Source organism: Psammomys obesus, unplaced genomic scaffold, assembly GCF_907164565.1.
Source record: "Psammomys obesus unplaced genomic scaffold, mPsaObe1.curated_primary_1811, whole genome shotgun sequence".
In the NCBI taxonomy this organism is placed as follows: Eukaryota; Metazoa; Chordata; class Mammalia; order Rodentia; family Muridae; genus Psammomys; species Psammomys obesus.
In genome coordinates, this window is record NW_026596109.1 from 12650653 (window position 1) to 12669285 (window position 18633).

At 44.1% G+C, this 18633-nt stretch overlaps 1 protein-coding gene across 9 annotated transcripts in view; it reads right to left on the reverse strand.

Moving 5' to 3' along the window:
* Elavl4 (ELAV like RNA binding protein 4) overlaps window positions 1–18633 on the reverse strand; it is a 144943-nt gene that overhangs the window by 11375 nt on the left and 114935 nt on the right. For all 9 annotated transcript variants that reach the window (XM_055628986.1, XM_055628991.1, XM_055628988.1 and 6 more), the window contains exon 3: window positions 9668–9771. In XM_055628986.1, coding sequence (XP_055484961.1) covers window positions 9668–9771 — 104 coding nt within the window. The remainder of the gene's footprint in view (window positions 1–9667; window positions 9772–18633) is intronic.

Below are 18633 nucleotides of genomic sequence, written 5' to 3' on the forward strand. Positions count from 1 at the left end.
AAAATGCTTTGCTCAATATGGCACCTGAAATGTTCATCTTCACACCTAAAAGAGTTTAAGTTTCCTCAAACTTTTGTTAAACTCCAGTAGAGGGACTACAAATGTCAGGCCCTTTCCTACATTGAAATATGTCCAAAAACGGTATCCTTCAGCCCTACAGAGGGCCTATCTTGATGGCACATTGACCCTCCTGAGCTGTTGACCTAGAGCTCAGGGCTCCCAGTGCTCCAGACAGTGCCCTGGAGCGTTCCTCTTGCCTCAAGCCATCGGGATCTTGCTCATTTCATTTATCCAGAGTTTCTGAGGAGAAGATGGGCGTTTCTGGGCCAGCACAGCTCTTGTTCTAGGTGAAGCTGTGGTGAAGAAGACACCCCTCCCAAGGTGAACGTGGCCCAAAGGCAGGTGACTGAACTCTGGCATCACAGACGACCTTGACAGAGATTTTCAGCATTTCCATGTGTCCAGATCTCTCTGCTTTCGAGGTTGCGGTCCCCCTACCCACTACAAAAAGGGCATAATAACAACAAACTGAAGAGCGCTGGTGCTAGAAGTGGTCTTGAAATTTCGGGGGGAACCCAAGAAGGGCTGGCTATCTACCACAGACATTTCTGAGAACACAAAGTTTGCACCTACCTGAAGACCCTACTCTAGCCCTGGCCACCACTGGCCGCTGCGAGGCCCTTTTTTTCTGGATCTCAGGAACATCCTTCCTGTTCTTACCAGGTGTTAGTTAAGAGTGTTAGGCAACCTCATTTTGAGAGAAGTTACTCCAAAGCATATACGTATGCCACTTTCACAGAAGCTGAGGTCCCAATAGAGAATGGAAAAGGATATAAAGGTTAAGAACAGTTTTGGTGTTAGAGAGCTTTAGCTATGAATCCTGTGTGACTTTGTACCTTTCTGAGTGACATCACTTGAGTAACATAGCTCAGAAGTGCTCCAAAGGAGCCACTTACATGTAAGATTCGTAGGCACAAAAGCTGGCCCAAAGTAAGTGCTCAATAAACCGTGTCTTTGACATGGTTGCTATGGTTGCTAAACAGGCCTTACTCTAGACACTGGGGAGCAGAATGTGTACAACAGTCCCTGACATGCAGGGCTGCTAGTCTAGCAGAGGAGAAACACACAGCTTCGTTATTTGGAGATCAAGCTACAGATTTCTCTCAGTCTGTTGTAACACCCGATTCTCTGAGCGAATACAAACTCCCCAGAGCAGGCAGCTCCCCAGGGGACCGTTCATTCTAAAGAAACTAGGAGAATGGCAGCAAAGAGCTGATTCTGGGCTGCCAGGGCATCTGTGTGCAAGCCCTCCCAGGGACCTGGAATCCCACCTGTGGGAGCAGGGAGACCAGAAAGCAGCCAGCTGGCTCCTGGAGACAACGCCTTTGACTGTGAGGACTGGTTTACTGCTGCGCCTGTGGACACAGCCCTCCTCACAAACAGGATGGGTTCTGCTTTTGCAGCTCCATCCTTTCTCTTCCTTTCTGCACCTGCCACCCGATACATGCTATTCTGAAAAACATCCTGGGGTGAAGCCTCATGGTAGCTTTCCAGGTGCAGTTTGCTCCTGTCACAGCTTTCCCCTGCTCAGAACTCTAGTGTGTCTTAAACCCCTGGAAATGGAAGTCTTCACCTAGGCATGCAGAGCATCTGGCCCGACCTCTCAGCTCCTGCTGACCTCTATCTGCATGCACCCTGTGCTCCAGTTCAGATGGAGACACAGTCACAGGCTTCTGGATATGTATCGAAAGTTTTTACCTCCACGCTTTTGTCCTTTCTGACTGTTTATTCTCATGGCAAAATGAATTCCTGCCTACCTCTGTAGGTGTAGCTGTGTTCTTCATGAGGCCCAGGCAAACATAACCATCCTTTCCTTGACAGTGTGTATCTCAACAGCCACAGTTCTCATACCCTACCCCATCACAGTCATCTGTCCCCAATGCCTGACCTGCTCTGTCGGGTCACACATCACGGTAACTCCGCACACTCACTTCCCATCTTGTCTCAAAGCTTTCCTGGGGCGGGAGCTCAGCAGAAACCAAGTGTATAATTCACTTTAGGAAGTGGACTAGCCTCGCTTTCCCAGGAGCTGACTCAGATGGAGGAAGAATCACACAGGCGGGGAGTACCTGAGGGTACCAGGAGCACATCCAACACACAGTAGGTCCACAGTAGGCCCAGAATGTCCTTTAGGAAAGTTGCAATGACAGATTCATGTGCCTTGAAAATTCTTTTAAAAAAATGTATCAGCCTGGCAAAGGTGCACATACTTAGTACAAGGCTCTCTGTGTCTGACGGGGTCCTCTAAATGGGCGACATGTTGGAGAGGTTCCTCGTCCTGATTAGGGGAAGAACAGAAGCCGAACATGGAGCCGCAGCTTCCTCTCCACTAAACTGCAACCCCTGCCTCCTGCTTCATGTTGGGAGTGCTGCAGTCATCTGGAAACCCGCACTGCTTTCTCCACCCAGGACTTCTGACTCTGCTGTCTGTGTCTCAGTCAGGCCCAGACTCACTCTCTTCTAAGGCATCTCCAAAACAGGCGGACAGAGGAAGGCCCTACCCACTCAGTCTCTGCATCTTTGTCACTTGCCTCAGGGGTGGCCCTACTCATAGGTTCAGGATGCAGTGAGATTAAATACTTTGCCAAGGTCATGCGGCTGAGCAAAGACAAACTCAGATATGACTCAAAGTTCCGGGATCTTTCCACTGGACCACACCAACCCGGACAGTGAAATGAAAGCCACGTTCTTGGCACAAACTGTTACTTCTTTTGGGAAGGTACCAAGTTGGGAATGGCCATGCTGTAATATTTTATTAGCGTATTAGATCTGGAAAGAAACATCTTCCAGAGATGGAGAAGGAGAGTGATGCCGAAGGTCATTCCATAGTTTTATAACAGGGCTGGGACCTGATTGTCTTAACTCAGAGTTCTTCTGAATGAAGAAAAAGGGCAAATCAAGGAGGGCTAGGTGCTCTGTGGTCTTGAACAGACAAGTCCCCTTACCCTGAGCCCCTGATTCTGTAATCCTCAGGGATGTCCTCGACCAACATCATTTCACAGAATGTTGGGAATCAGGAAAATGTTTGGTACCCATAATGTCTGATGGTAGCTACTAGCTACACGTAGTTACTGAGCACTTCAAACAGCCTGAGTGTGACTAAGGAACCAAACTTATTTCATTAACTCTCTGCAAAGCTAATGGCTACTCCATTGAACTGAGCAGCTTCAAGTCTAGAAACAGTGCAAAAGTGAGGATCCCAGAGCTAGGAGAGCATACAGGCTCATCTAGTCAGAATTCATGCTGGGGCATCATCCGGGCCTCCGGTGTCAGCACTCTTTAAAACAGGGAGATGAAAACAGGACACAAGGACACCGGGGGGGGACCTGGGCAAGAGAGATCCACTGTTTCTTCTAATGTTGAGATATAATCCTAACATCTTTCTCTCTCTCTCTGAGTGATTTTTTTGGTTTTGTTTTTGAGGAGCTCACATTAACCATTGGTTTCTTTTACTCTTGCAAATGCCTTCAAATTCCACCCAAGCCTTTCTGAAAGCTTGAGTGTGCCTCCAGTTTGTACCTATGCAGTTTTCTTTTGTAATCTAGGCCCAGGGCAGAGATAACGGCCTTCAAGATGCTGGGATCTTATCAAGTTCACTGGGCTGAGGAGGCGGAACTGTTTCTATTTGCAACCTCCTCTATCTGTATGTATTCAAACTAAGTCACTCAAAGAAAGTTAATAGGGCACCTGAGATTGGAGCAGCCAAATGCATTCTATCAGTAAGAAGGGGGTGGTGGCCGGTACAACTGGGCATCTCCCATTTCAATGGCCTCTCTCTGGTACTTTCCTTGGGGACCCAGCACCCTGGCTGACCTTGGCCTCAAAAGATCCCCTGCACTCTCTGTGATACAGCCATGATGGGGGCAGCAGTGCCTTTTTATTATTAACAAGACAGAGGGAGACCAGCTATTATTTCTGGGTGAAGTGATATCCGTCAGCCAAAAAAAAAAAAAAAAAAAAAGATCTGCTACCTCTCCAGGAAGCATTAAGAACCGTGATAGGAGAAATAATTGCTTATGCCAAGTGCAAAGAAAAGATGCCTCAGCGGAATGGAGGCCTTGAGCAAGGCAGGTGGATAGCTGAAGAAGCTGGGAGGGAGGGGTTACTGCTGCCCGTGACCCCTGGCAAGGGAAAGAAGCTGGTGCAGTGAACAGGAGCCGGCAAAGCTCAAGTGTGGAGAGATCCCCAGAGGCACTGCTAGTGTGATTAGGAGAATAAAGAGAAAATGTTGAAATCATTAAGCAGCGTAGTCCTTCCAGGAGAGGCGGAATAGCCAGCCCACTTCGTCCCTGGAGAAGAAGGGAGCGTCCTTCTGAAGAGCTCCCTCTCCCAGCAGCCTCTTCCCCAGTTGGGCTCTCTGAATTCATGGGCTGCTGCCTAGTGATAAGGCACCTCTCTTACCTCCCCATGCTGTCCTTCGGTGTCACATCTCAGCCCCTCACAGAGTGGCAGAGACAACGGCTTATTCTGAGACCTGGGGCTGAGCTTGCTCACACCCTAGTTTGCACAAGGTAATTGCTCTGGTAATGTTTTATTATACCAAGTTGTACTTTTATCATTGGAATAAGGCTTTGTGTAACTATTAGAAAAAGTCATAAAGTCATTTATAAACATACAGCGTAAAGAAGATGAAACCCCAATACAGATGTACACATATTACCACACACACACACACACATTCCATATTATGCAGCAACCCCCCCAAAAAAAACCCCAAAGCCACAGACCTCATAATAATCATTAGTCAATTAAAGCCCACATCGAAGGCTGATAAACCTACCACAGCAGCCCATGAAATGTTGGTCCACGTCCGCGTGCTACACAAGGCATACCATCAAGAGATGGGCCTTCTTGGAAATTATGTTGGTCAGACTGGTCTCCCACTTATATTTTGCACAGCTCCCCATCTCCCTTCCAATATCCCGTGGGAACCCCCGGAGCCTGTGATCACTCTATTGTATCACTGCAGCTTGCATGACTGAGCGACCCTGTAGTGAACCCACTGAGACAAAGCAAGCAGTGAACAAGTTTTTAATCCTGCCTCTCACACTTAGCCTGGGGAGAGGAGGAGGAGCTCCATCACTGAAAGCTTTAGCAGAACTGAGAGCTAGCCTTCAAATTTCAGTCAGACAACATTCCTCCTAAGCGTCTGGGGGAATTTGAATGTCAATCCAAACAAGCCTGTTTGGATTACTCTTGTTTTGAGGATCCCTCCTTTCTTCCCTTTTCCTCTTTCATTCTCTTCTCCTTGTGGCCCATCCATTTTGCTAGGAAGCACAGGCTGACCTTGAACTCATAATAATCTCTCAGCCTCGGCCCCCTGAGTGCTGGAATTACCATCACATCCAGCCCCAGTTTTGTTTGCTCTTAATTAATGTGACAAGGAGCTGAAGCAAAGGTAACTGGATTCAGTTGAGCATTTCTTAGTAGAGGCTCAAGTGACAGTGTAAATTCGAAGCTTCTCTTTCAGAGTCGGCTAGGATGGGCATCAGTTGTCAAGGAGTCTCAGGGACTCATTTCCAAGAACCCATACCCTGTTCTCTCAGTGTCTCAGAGTCTTGATGGAGGCAAGTAGGAAAACACTAGAAGAAAAGAACAAATAGCACCTCAAGCCCTAAGTGAGGTAAGTCATCTCTCCTGTGGCAAGCACCTGGTCCATACTACTCTAGTGGACTGGAGAATTTCCCGGCCACTGCCATTTGTGCTTCACTAAACGGCAGGCCACAGAGCCTGGAGAGCAAGGGCTCAGGAAGAAGGGAGTTAAAGTCCAGGGTATCTTCAAGTTAATGGCAAATGTTCTGAACCAGAAGTCCATGTCTGAAGAACCTGGAGGAACCACACAGTTCATTTATTTGCTTTCAATATCTTCTTACCATGCCAGGGAGTTAACCCTTGTATACGCAGAGCCAAAATACCCACCCACACAGACACACAAGGATCACATGCTGCTAGGCAAACAGGCAGCCTGACATTCCAACACTGAGGACCTCCTGCCAGAGAATTATTTTTAAAGCTTAAAAAAACAAAACAAAACAAAACAAAACAAAAAACAACTCCGACTGTCATTTACCCACTGTGTAATCCTAGGTCTGTCTCCTGAACTTCTTCAGGCCTCAGTTTCCTCATTAGCATAAAGGAGATAATGGCACCTGTAGGGCTAATTTTAGAAACAGGGCTGAGGTGTGGAAAGCACTTAACTCCTGGAATAGTCAACGATTAAATGGTAACTAGCATTTAGAAAGGTTAGGATCCTATTGGGCACAATGTAAACATTCAGAGTAAGCCACATTATTGCTGTTTATCACCATTTCCTGTCTGGCTCATGCTTGTACATGCTAAACTGACAGCTGTGTGGCTCTAGGCAGGATACTTCACCTGGTCTAAGCCTGGTCTCCAGGTAGAATCTTCTCTCCTGAAACAAGTCTAATCTAAACGGCAATCCCTTTGGAGTTCCCATTCGTGACTACTCATTGCAGATGCAATTCACAAATCATGCCCTTTCTCTGCCAGAGGTCTGGCCCTGCTGTTCACATGCCCTCAGTGTTCGTATGGTTTCCTTACAGCCTCCTTAATTAAAGGAAAATGGAATTTTGTTGCTAGGAATGAGTCTTTGTGGACACCTTCCACTTGTAGCCAGGTAATGGGACATTCAATGGTATCTACCAAGAGCAATGGTGCCATATTTAAACATCAAATTCAGAGATTAAAGACTGACGTACAAAGGTCAACTGTTACTTATGTTCTGCTTGGTTTTCCTTCATAAGGTTTTGTTTTTGTTTCTGGCCTCTGAAATCAGGAGAGCCAACATAAAAGATATCTAGGCTGTTTCCATTGAACAACTGAAGATTTGAATTAAACAACTTTTGGAATCAGTCCTTGTCATCATCGTCATCATCATGAGAAAAGCTGCCCTCTTTGACCTTTAACAACTCCCATCACCAAAGCTACCCTTGAATCTGGCAGTTAATCATTAACCTTTACTGTTCAGGGGTTAATTCTTGGCTCTCTCGCACTAATATTTTTGCATATCACACTTAAAGTGGTGTGTTTTCTGGTTTGTCAGAGTGTTTGACAGAGAGCACAAACACTTGACCAGGTTTGTCAGCTTCTACTAGATGGTCCCGAGATCTCCACAATGCATGCTTGCAGGGACAGTATGTGTGGTTTGTTGTTTGTGTTGCTGTTTGTTTTTGTTTCCAGATTGACAAGCTATCTATTCCTTCATGGGTGTCAAAGTAGAGAGCTAGGTTTGATGTCACTTATCAAAGCAAACTGAGGCAGAAGAAGTAAACAGTGGCCTGAAAAGCCAAAAAAAAAAGCAATTTTAAAAAATTAATAAATGATGAGACTATTAACAGTACACAAAAAGGGTTTGCTTTTTTCTTCCCTTTAATATGACTTTTACCTTAAACACTGTGTCCCTTTAGGAAAGGGAAGAAAAGTTAATAAAGGAACCTATCAGTCAAACTTAATTTTTCGTATGGCAAATAAACTGCTTTAATGAAAGGGCTGAAATCCCTAGGTTTGCACATTAAATTTTCATTCGTGGTAGAGAATGGAAATTATTGATTCAGGAGTGACATCGTGCATTGTGAATCCTACGGTGACTTTGGAGCCCACATTTCCGCTGGGTGCAGATGTGTCAGCAGCATTTTGATGCAGGGGAGCCTGGGTCTGGTGGAGGGTTACAGATGAAGCAAGGAAGCAGACCAGCTCTTCACAGAAAGAAAATAGTCAATGTTTCTTGTCTCCAAGATCCATTTAGAGAAAGCATCTGACTGTATGGTAGGCCTCGGGGGCCATTCTGAGACTAGAAAAGCTGGGCCCAATCAGTCTTCTGGGGAAACCACAGGGATCTTATGGAAGACTTAAAAAAAAATAAAATAAAATAAAAAGCAGATTGATGGCTGGTGATTTGATCCCAAGCCATGGGGAAAGGGTTTGGATTTCAAGAAAATTGTAGAGTTAAAAAAAAAAAAAAAAAGAAGAAAAAAGAAAAGTACCTCTCTCAGTTCAAGGTCAGCGTGTCCGCCAAGGGAAAACGAAACATCTGACATTCTAATGCTGAACTTGATAACACACGTACACACACACACACACACACACACACACACACACACACACGCACCCACATCAATCAAACCCACAAACAGCTCTCGATGTGACAAGGCCTCATCAGAACCAAGAGACAGGAACACTTTTCTTGACTTGAAATATGAAAATATGTGTTATTCCTTTGAAAGAAATTAATCTTCCTGCCTCTCTGAGGACTCCGCCATAATTAAACAACTTTTTTATTTCCCCCTTAGAGAATTCCTAGGAACTAATTCTAAGCCTTGTTGGAAGCAGCCTAAATCAGGCTTATTTCGGGTGGGGGTTGGTTGTGTGCTGTACAGACTGTAGGAGAACAGAGTAAAGCAATAATTTTTTAGAAATAATCTAAACACAATTGCAAGAAATAAAGCTGCTTAAGAAAAGAGAAATAATCATCCAACAAGTTCCAAAAAGAGACAAGTTCTGTTGTCATTCTTATTTCCTTCCAGCGAAGATTATCTTACAGTGCTCGTCTCTTTTGTTAGCCCGGATGTCAGAAAAGTAGTTTTGCTGAACTAAAAAGTTCTAGTTTTGTGTTTTCAGATGCGGAGAGCTGGTGCCATCTATAGATTTCCATTCTGGGAGAGGTTTCTCTTTTGTCCTACTTTGCATCAGATCTGCTGTCGTGAGTGTAAGAACACCCAGGAGACACTTCCCTGTGGTTTAATAGGCTATGAAGGGTGGGACTCGTTAATCTGCTGGCAGCTGCCCCTAAACTGGCTGCTGCCTGGTGGTGGGAAAAGAACGGGAAGGAAGGCTGCGGAGCAGGCAGCTCCGTCCAGCAGACCACCACAGATGCCGGAGGCAGGCAGCATTGTCTCAAAGGAGCTCATACACGAACTCAGAAGTAAGGGCGCTGCAGTCCGGCCCCGGAAACCCCGGAGGAGCAGCCTCTAGCTTACTGATTTCTTTTTTGATTTAAAGTACTGACTCTTGAGATGTTATTTGTTCACCTAATTATTTTTGTTGTTCCTTTACTACATTTTCATCAGTTTAATTGTATCTGCCCTTCTTTCGGGATTGGGTTTATTTACAGTTGACTTTCCCTCTCACACTCTCCAATGAAAAGTTCTTAACCATCCTTAAGCAAAAGCCTCTCTCTCTGGTCAGTCAGCCCATGAGGTATCCTGACTTGGTTCTGCCTACCTTCCATCCTCCTCATCACCCACCATCCCAGTTTAGGGCCACACTATTCATACCTGGGATGGCTTTCCTGCCTTTGTTTCTTCCTTCAGCTTGTTTCTGGCAGTTTGTGTAGAGTCAGGCTGGCAGGCCTTCTTTGTGGGGCCTTGGATCCCAGACCACATCTGCCTTCTGGATTACAGATGTCATGGCTCCTGGTCCCTTCCCTGCACTCTTCACCCCCATTTTGCTATTTTTGTACTCGTTCATGTCCCTTACTTAGCAGAGTGGACAGTAAATATTCTTTGAGTGAATAAAGAACACTATTCCGACCCACAGACTAAAATTTCATTAGACCTCCTGAATCAGAAGCCAGTGTATCACCTCTTACCTTTATGGTTTTGGTCTGGAGTCTGAGTCCATTTAAAGTGTTGATGGCTTTCTCTGCATCCTTTGGATCAATATAGTTAACAAATCCATACCCTAAACTCTGTCCTGTGGAAATATTAAAAAAAGAGACAGGGAGACAGAGGCAGAGACAGAGAGAGAGAGGGAGAGAGTGAGCAAGAGAGAGAGAGAGAACAAGAGAGGGAGGGAGGGGAGGAGAAGGAGAGAGAAAGAGAGAGAGAGAGAGAGCTCAATATCTTCACAGAAGCAATAGTTTCCACTGCAGTGTGTCAAAGCCCTCCTCTGGTATTGGATTCCTTTATATCAGGGTTCACCCTAGGACAAAAGGTTTCCACTCCACCAATTCTTATTCAGGGTGTGGGCTTTGAACTCTCAGGAGCTCTCATCATCCAAACTAAAAATAGTAAATAGTTTTGAATATCCACACCTGATATATACAAAGGGGAGCATAATCAGGAAAATACAGTACCAGGGAATAGAGAAGTGGCATGCACAGTTTGTTAAAAATGACCTGCTTAGAGTCTTGGTCATTTGGGTATTTTTGGAGAGAAGTCATTTACCATCCACACTACCCAGATCTCTTCTCTGCAGATAACAGCACTTACCTCTGACAGATTCTGAGAGAGTTTAGTGAGATAGAGTACATCAATGCCTAATAAGTATATTGCCTAGACCATAGTAGGTGCTCATCAAAGGATGGCTACACTCTGTTCAGTCCTGTAAAATTGGGACAAGCACTGGACTCAGTAGCTGTGTCTTTTGCCTTGGTCATGCCAGCAGGATGTGAACAGTCAGAGCTGGAGACATTTTTAGAGAAGGATGCCGGCATGGCCAGAATTTAGAGCAGTTGCTACAAATCGTTCTTTGGCCTCCTCATCCCAGGAGCCAAAGGATAATAAAGAAAAAGAAGGGCAAGGCTTTTCTATCAGAGAGAGCCAAGAAGCTCCCAACAAAAAGGGAAAGGTGCAAAAGCAATCTGCAAAGAGGATTTAGCTACTTTAGGAGGAGCTGATATCAACTTGTCTACAAAGAGGTAGCAAGTGACAGGGCTCCCCCCCCCCAAGTGAAATAAAAATAATGTGCTTGCGATCGTGCCACTGATTATAAATAGTCCATCAGCTCTGCCATGTGTCATCAGCCAGAAATATCATTAGGAAACTTTACATTTTCTGACATACCCTTTAAGAAATGCAACGCTTGTGGTGGCTGCAAACCAGCTTGAACTTCTCAGGCAATGTATTGATTTGTGGGCGGCAGCAGAGCAGAAGGGGAGGAAAGTGACAGGACGTCACACAAGTCAGGGAAGACTGATTACATAAAGCTCTCTTTAGCGTACTGGGGCCAGAGCTGGGAGATAATACAGCAAAAAGCCTGCCATGTCCCGGTGACAGGAGCCCATTTCAGCAGCCAAAAAAAATATTTCCAACAGCTTCTGTTTTGCTGGTAAATGTCTGTGTTTGTGTTGGTTGTAGGAGGGAACCTGGGAAAACAAGTTGGGTTCTGGATCAGAAAATGGGTATCTTTTTGATTGTTTGTAGGACAGAAGCAAAGAGAACACAGAGGAAATCAATGACACTTGTTCATCAAATGAAAACCCAAACGCCAACATCTCCCAGGGTTGAACAGGAAAGACAGAGACAAAGTTTGCTAGACAGGCTCATCACCAGTCAGAATTAGTGACCTAAGAGAGAGCAGAGACGTGAGCCACGGCACACTCCAGGTGTTGTGACTTTTCTCTTTTTGTTTTATCCTGCATGGTTTTCTGTGTCCATGTGTCCGTGTGTCTGTGTCAGTGTGTGTGTGTGTGTGTGTGTGTGTGTGTGTGTGTGTGTGTGTGAAAGAGAGAGAGAGAGAGAGAGAGATTTGTATTATAAGACCCTGCCACATGTTCCTGAAAACTCCATCTTGCAAATACAAAACTACAAGAGAGTCACTTCATTGGTTTAAGAATATAATTTATCCTAAATTTGTCTCTACCTCATCAAGCCTAACCAAATTCACTTAATTAAATCCAGTTTCATCATGCAAATTTCTCAGTCATATTTATCTTGCATATATAATATTCCTATAATCACTTTAAAAAAAAACTAGTCATTTACCAAGTTGAACTGCTTCTAAAGGACAATTAAAGTGGTTATGTCTATGTCCAACTTGCTATAGGGGTTCTAGGAAACCGGTTGGATAGGTCATTTTCTAGCTTAATATAATTTACACAAAATTAAAACAGAATATAAAACACAAATAAAACCGTCACTGGTTAATTCCTAGCAGTAGAACTGACTCACCCTGAAAAATTGTTGTGTGCTTCATGGTGTTGAAATATATGTGTGGTATATGTTTCCATTATACGATCTTCCTTTATAAAACTACTCATATATTAATGGGTATCAAAATAGGTACAGTGAGCATAGGTTTTGCACTCTAAATTTGGCTTGCTTTTGATTTTTGCTTCTGGAGGAAGGAAAACTCAGGCTTAGGTCCCAAGAGGTTCTGAAGGTCAAGCTGTTGAAAGGACATCAGTCCAGCAAGATGTGTGACATCAGCTCACCAGCCTGTATCGCTCCCCAGTCGATAATCGCCCTGGCTCCTGACTATAATTATCTTTACTGTGCTATCATCACCTGTCCCAGGTTTAGAGAGACTTCACTTAGAGTCAAGAATAAAAATGCTTCAGGGAAAACCAAAACTCTGAAGAATGTAATTTCGCAAAGGAAGATTCTCCTCGGGATAAAACAAACTGCAGGCTGTAGAACGGAACCCTGCATTGAAGGGGAGGCCAGAGACGGAGGAGCTTGCCTGTGAATAGGAAAATGCGAGGCATCCAGCAGTACAATGAAACTACCTGCAGTTAGCCTCGTTCATGAACAGGCTTTCTTCACATATGCCTCCCAGCATCCCAGGAGTCCAGCTATGTCTAATAAAAATGTCTCATGGATCTAATCATTCTCTCTTTAAAAAAAAATGCCCTGGGGAAGATTAAATCCCAGAAGAAAAATATTAAAAACCTAAGCTACTTAAAAAAATTTTTTTTAAAAATTATTTTGGCTCTGTTTTAATAGTTGGGGAGAGTAAAATGAGCAAGAATTGGTGGTGGATTTTGGTTCAGCCGTTCTGTATGTACACAAAAAAATATAGACGGAATACATTCATAAGGAGTGTCAACACTTTTTCCGTGGGGACCGAGAGAGTTGCCATGCTGCGATGGCTCAGGGGACACAGTCTGGGGCCTGGAGCATATGTGTGTGTCTGCAATCCATGGATAGCAGTCATTTTCTTCTTTTCCTTTCTCAAATAACACTGTCTTCTCCCTTTGTCAGTGGTAAGAAAATCTAAGCATATTGTTAAGGCAACAATATTTTAAGAATAGAATATTAAGTTTTATTTTTGTTCTAAATTTATGTTTACTTTGATCTCAAGTTGAACAGCTATCCAGTTTCTGCTTACTAAATTATCTTTATTTAAGAAACAAGGTAGTGGGAAATGAAGACTGTCTCTAGAACCTTAAGCTATAGTATCTGCCTCCTTGATGCGCCCATCTGCTCAGCCTCTTGGAGTCCTGTTCAGCATGGATGGAGGATCTTCGCTTACCATGCATGGGTAGGAAGCAATTTAGGAAGTTCAGGATAGAAACTTAGAATTCAAAATGTAGTTTCTGAGAGAAAACTGTGTGCACAATAGCCACAGCTTAAAGCACTTTGTGTATTTTGGCTTAAAAGGGTTCTTAGTTTGAAAAGCGATTCTCCTAAATATGAACCTGAATATTTCTGTTTTGATAAAGCCTGGGCATTTGCACACATGGAGAGAAAATATTTCCTCTTATTATGTGTTACCTACCACGATAGGAAACATTTTATTTGGGTTATAGGTGTTATATCAAACCTCTCCCTTTAAGAACAAGACTTAGCTCAGGAAAGATTATACCCCTGAACATAGAAGGTCCTTGGCAAGTGTTTAAGCACTATAAGAATCACCGTATGTACTCAGCCTAAGCCTAAACTTTTTGTATATTTGGAGGAAGAGGTAAAGATGAGGTAACTGGGTTTGAGTTTGCATTCGTGAGGAAGGAGTGACTCTTGCCAGCACCCATGCCAGGGACTGGGAGCCTGTAAACCTACTGTGTGGAGTGGTTCTCCTCAAACGCACAGCAAATGAATGGCAGAAGTCGCCCCAGACCAAATCTACAGTGATTCTGAGTGTGCAAAGTGCTTTCTTCTTCATTCTATATTACATTTGATTTTCATAGCAACTCTATGTGAAAAGGGAAAAGCATCATTGTACAGAAATGAGGGAACTGAAGGTGAGAGAAAATTATGAATTTTCCCAACACTACGAAACTGAATTGCAATCTCGATATGAATGGGCAGATGTTTGTGTGCTTTAATGTATAGAATAAGGAAGCGAGTGACTTAGGAATGGCAGGCATAGTCCTTCTCAAGACAACCATGCCATTGTGTGTCAGCCAGTGATACTATCTGAACAAAAAGTGGCTGTGGTCCAATATAACTTTACCTAGGAAAACAGACAGTGGCCAAACTTGATTCTTGGACCACAGGTTGCTAATCTTTTGGCTCTAAATCCTGTTTGTCATTGTCACAAATATCTCTTTAAAGTAAGATGTTACTAACAACCGAGGCTTTTTTTTTTTTTTTTTTTTTTTTACTCATTTAAGAAAATGAAAATTGTCTTACGTAGTTTGTGTTAAGCATTTTTACTGCATATGATCTCTAGAAACTGTCTAATCACAGCTCATTAAAAGCCCTTGTTTTCTCGGGACTTTGTCTGATCTTCAGGGTCCTAGGATTATTCTGACCTCATGACTGACAACAGCAGCAGAAAAGCTGGCCGGAAGGAGGCTCAGCATTTCTGCCAACTTGCACACTTTGCTCTTTCCCTGTGAGAACCACCCTGCTCCAGAAACCTTACACAAACTCCTCTCATCTGCAGAGCCCCGAGGGGCAGCCAGATGGGCAGTTGCTGTTGACGAAACTTCTGAGTTGAGTAAGGGATTTTCATGGCCATCAGAACCCCTAGCTCAAGCTGAAATCCTTGTTTTCAAAGTGCGTGATAAAGTCCCCAGTTGCCTCAAGATCGCCTGCTTGGCGATAATTCACACACCAGGTTAAGAGCAATCAGCTCCGAATCTCAGGGTGCCCTGCTGCCAGTTCTGGGCTGTCTTTCCTGGAGTCTGTCCGAACATACCCAACGGGCAGAGAGAGTGTCCCTGATACTGCTTGTGGCTTATAACCATACTTGCTGTATAACCTTGGCTAAGTCATTTCAGCCTCCTCCTCAGCCTTTTCCCTTGTCTGGAAAAAGAGAGATAATCCTTTAATCCTCATAATCAAAGGATCACTGTGAGGATTATATGAACATGGGGACTAATAGCTGTTATAATTTATTCAATGACACTTTGTGCCAGGTACTGTGCTAAGTGGCTTTCTCACGTTACCTCATTTAATCCCATGTGAAATGGGCATCATTGGGCTCACGGTGCATACACGGACAAACAATGTCAAAGAAGTGATGGAATAACCTGTCCAAAGTCAAGGAGCTGGTAGGTTCCGGGGCTACGCCAGTCCAGCTCATGCTTTCTCTCCGCATCATCTAGGGTCTGTGAGAAATGCAGATCCTTGGGCCACACCCCAGACCTCCTGGATCAGCACCTGCCTCTCCGTGCGATCCTTGAGGGGTTCAAAGGCTCACTGAAGAATGAGACTCATGGGCAAGTTGGATTGTATGTGGGTCTCAACCTCAGTTCCGAATACTGTTGTGTGACCCTGGCTAGGTGTAGTCAACCTCCCTGTGCCTTGGTGTCTGGGAAAACCACACATCTGGTGAATAGGAACAAGGAAGGCAAACGCCTATGAGAGAATCCTAAAGTTTTAATATATGCTTTTTTTTTTTTTTTTCTGTCTCCAAACTTCTTTGTATTCTTATTTTGACTTTGTTTTGGTATTCTGATTTAGGAGATAGCATCAATTTTCCTTTCTTCAAGGAGTGAGTAGGAGCTTTATATGACAATTTATGTAAAGTGTCTGGCCTTTAACAGGCCCTTGGCAGATAGTGCTGTTTTTTTTCTTCGGTGATGTTATCTCCTCCACTGAGACCCTGGCCTCCCCAGAGGTGCATAAGGATTCTGATGCTTGTCTTTCACACTGGAACAAACAATATGCAGTAAGCACACAGATTCACAGGGGACAGGCACTTGCTACACGCTGGACACTGTGGTGGACTCTGGCCAGCGTGCTCCTGGCCTTAGGCTGCTCCTTATGTGAAGAAAAGCACCAGTCTCAGAAACAGCGGCAGCCCAGAATAAACAAAGCTACACGCTAATTCTGACGAAGCAGAGTAGGGAAGGATTCTCGAAGGAAGACACACATAGAGGAGCGTGGTATAAAGGATGGACCTTGAGAAGGGATACCCACCGAAGTGGTGGCATCCCAACTCGAGGACTGGATCCCAAGCCCAAACTAATCCCGCAGGCATTTATTCACCAGGCACCCTCTTTGTGTCAGGTACAGTCATATTCCCTGGAAACACAGAACAGCAACAACAAACCCTTGTGTGTTCTGATTGAGAGTCGGGAAGACAGCCAAGGCTTTTAGACAGAATATAAAGTTTGTCAGACGATGCTGAGTTCTAGGAAGAGAAGAAGGAAGAGAAAGGGAAACAGCAGTGCTGGAACATGGTTGCAAGTTTTTCTGGGGGTAGTCAGGGAAGGCCTCACTACTCAGGGGACAGAGTGGTGACAGAGACCTGAGAGAAAAGAGGTAGACAGCGATATCTGAGGGAAGGGCGTTCTAAGCAGAGGGTAGCTCAGGGTCAAAGGCTCAGAAAAAGGAATATGCTGTGTTGGAGACACAATAAGAGTAGAGGCAACCCATATCACTCTTGTCAAATGACTGAAAACAAGAGTGGTCACTGCAGTTTCTGCTGCTGACGAAGACATTGTAAAACAACACTGGCTTTCCCTCTGACTAACAAACCCTTTTAAACCTACCCCTTTCCTGTGTGCATGTCTGTCTGTGTGTGGGTGTATGCATTTGTGAACATGCTTGTGAAATCTTTCCTGTTGCTCTTCAGGAGCATCCATTATTTATTTATCTCTATTCTTTTGGACAGGGTCTCTCACTGGCTTGGAACTCATAAGTAGGCTAGGGTCGGTAGCTAGTAAGCCTCCAGATCCACCTGTGCTCACCTACCAAGCGCGGGAATCACAAGTGCATGCTACCATTCTTGACTGTGGGATTTTTTTTTTAAAACATTGATTCTGGGAATCAAATTCAGGGTCTTGTGCCTGCAAGGTCAACACTTTGTTACTTGAGCTACCTCCTGAGCCCTCAAAACTACCACTTAATGAGTTTCTCCATCCCTCATTAGACTGGGTGCAACTTGAGACCAAGCTGATGTCTCATTCATCACTGTCCCTGGGATTTCAAAGAGTCTGGGAATTGTTAGCCAAGAAACATTTGTTGTGTGAATGTATGACAGTGTTTTCTATCTTCATGTGTATTTACTTTCTTTTAAGCACTCTCCGTCTTCCACATACCAAGGAGAAAGGAATCAGGAAGGACAGCAGAACCTCACCTATGCCTGACTGAAGCTGGAAAAGATCAGGAATTAGATCTCACAAGACAGCTTCAAAGACTTGTGCATATTTAACCTATAGGAGAGAAGACTCCAGAGACACTCCAGGACCGCACACTTGAAAGGCTATCATGGAATGCCATGGGTGGACTTGCTGTGACTGAGGAGAATAGCCTGATACAATAAAGAACTTCCAAAGAATGATTTTATAAGGAGGTGTGGTACCTTGTGAAGTGTAAATAACCAGAACTGTGCACACAGGGGCCAGATCTACCCCTTACCAGTCAACAAGAAAGGCCCATAAGAACCTTTTTGTTAGAAGGATTCAAGGTAGTTCCATGCTCACAACAGTTTTAGTTTGTTCTGGTTTCTAAGAGAGAAAATAGGGGACATTTATTGAGCATTTACTATGGGGTCAACTGCTTTACTTTATTGCTCAAATCTTTGCAGTTCTCTGAAGTAGGCGTTTTTCTAAGCCTGGCTGTGTGGCTAGAGAATAGTAGCCAGCCCTTCTGACTCCAGAGCTAGTGAACTCTTGCTGTGTGTGGGTTCTTGAGCACGCACTGATTTGTACACTAAAAATCTGCCCTGACGCTGGGTGCTGAGAAACCTGGGTTTTATAGCGCCATCTCCAAGTTTTCATTCTTTCTATTAGTTCTCTTCTCCCAGCTTGTGTATGTCAAATGGGATCAAACTGGATTATGGATCACCATTTTGGGAACAGACTGTCATACCCCTAATCTGAAAATCTACAGATGCAGGAAATGAGGACTAACGGAGAAGCCATGGCTAGTGTTCTGGTAGGAATGTCAGGCCAGTGAGTTAGCAATGATAGGTGAGAACAGCTTAGTGCTATAATATTGAGGAAACAGGTTTTTTTGTTTGGTTGGTTGATTTTCTTTTTTCTTTTCTTTTCTTTTTTTTTTTTTTTTTTTGTTTTTTTAAGGATGTGATATTTGAGACTAGTTTGAAAGGATTGATTAGAAGTATCCAGGTTCCAGGCAGAGAAGGACAGTGGATGGATGAGACAATATAAGCACCTATCCCTCAAAGAGAAAGGTCTTCCTTCACTAAGTTTGAAGCCACCACATCCCCAAGGCCACTGGTTGTTGATGTTGCCCTGTTCTGTCTCTTCTAAGTGGAACTCATCCTCAGAGGTGGATACGAGATCTCCCTAGACCTCCAGCAGAGTCGAGAGTCATTCAGGAATATGAAATCTTGAGGGCGTCTGTTTTCTCTAAACATTGTTGGAAGTCTAAGATGCAGCCATCTTATTCTGAATCCCAGAAGCATTTAATATCACCTTAAGCCAGCCTGTGGTTATTTCCAGAAGCTACATTCTGAATTCATAAGTAGGTGTCA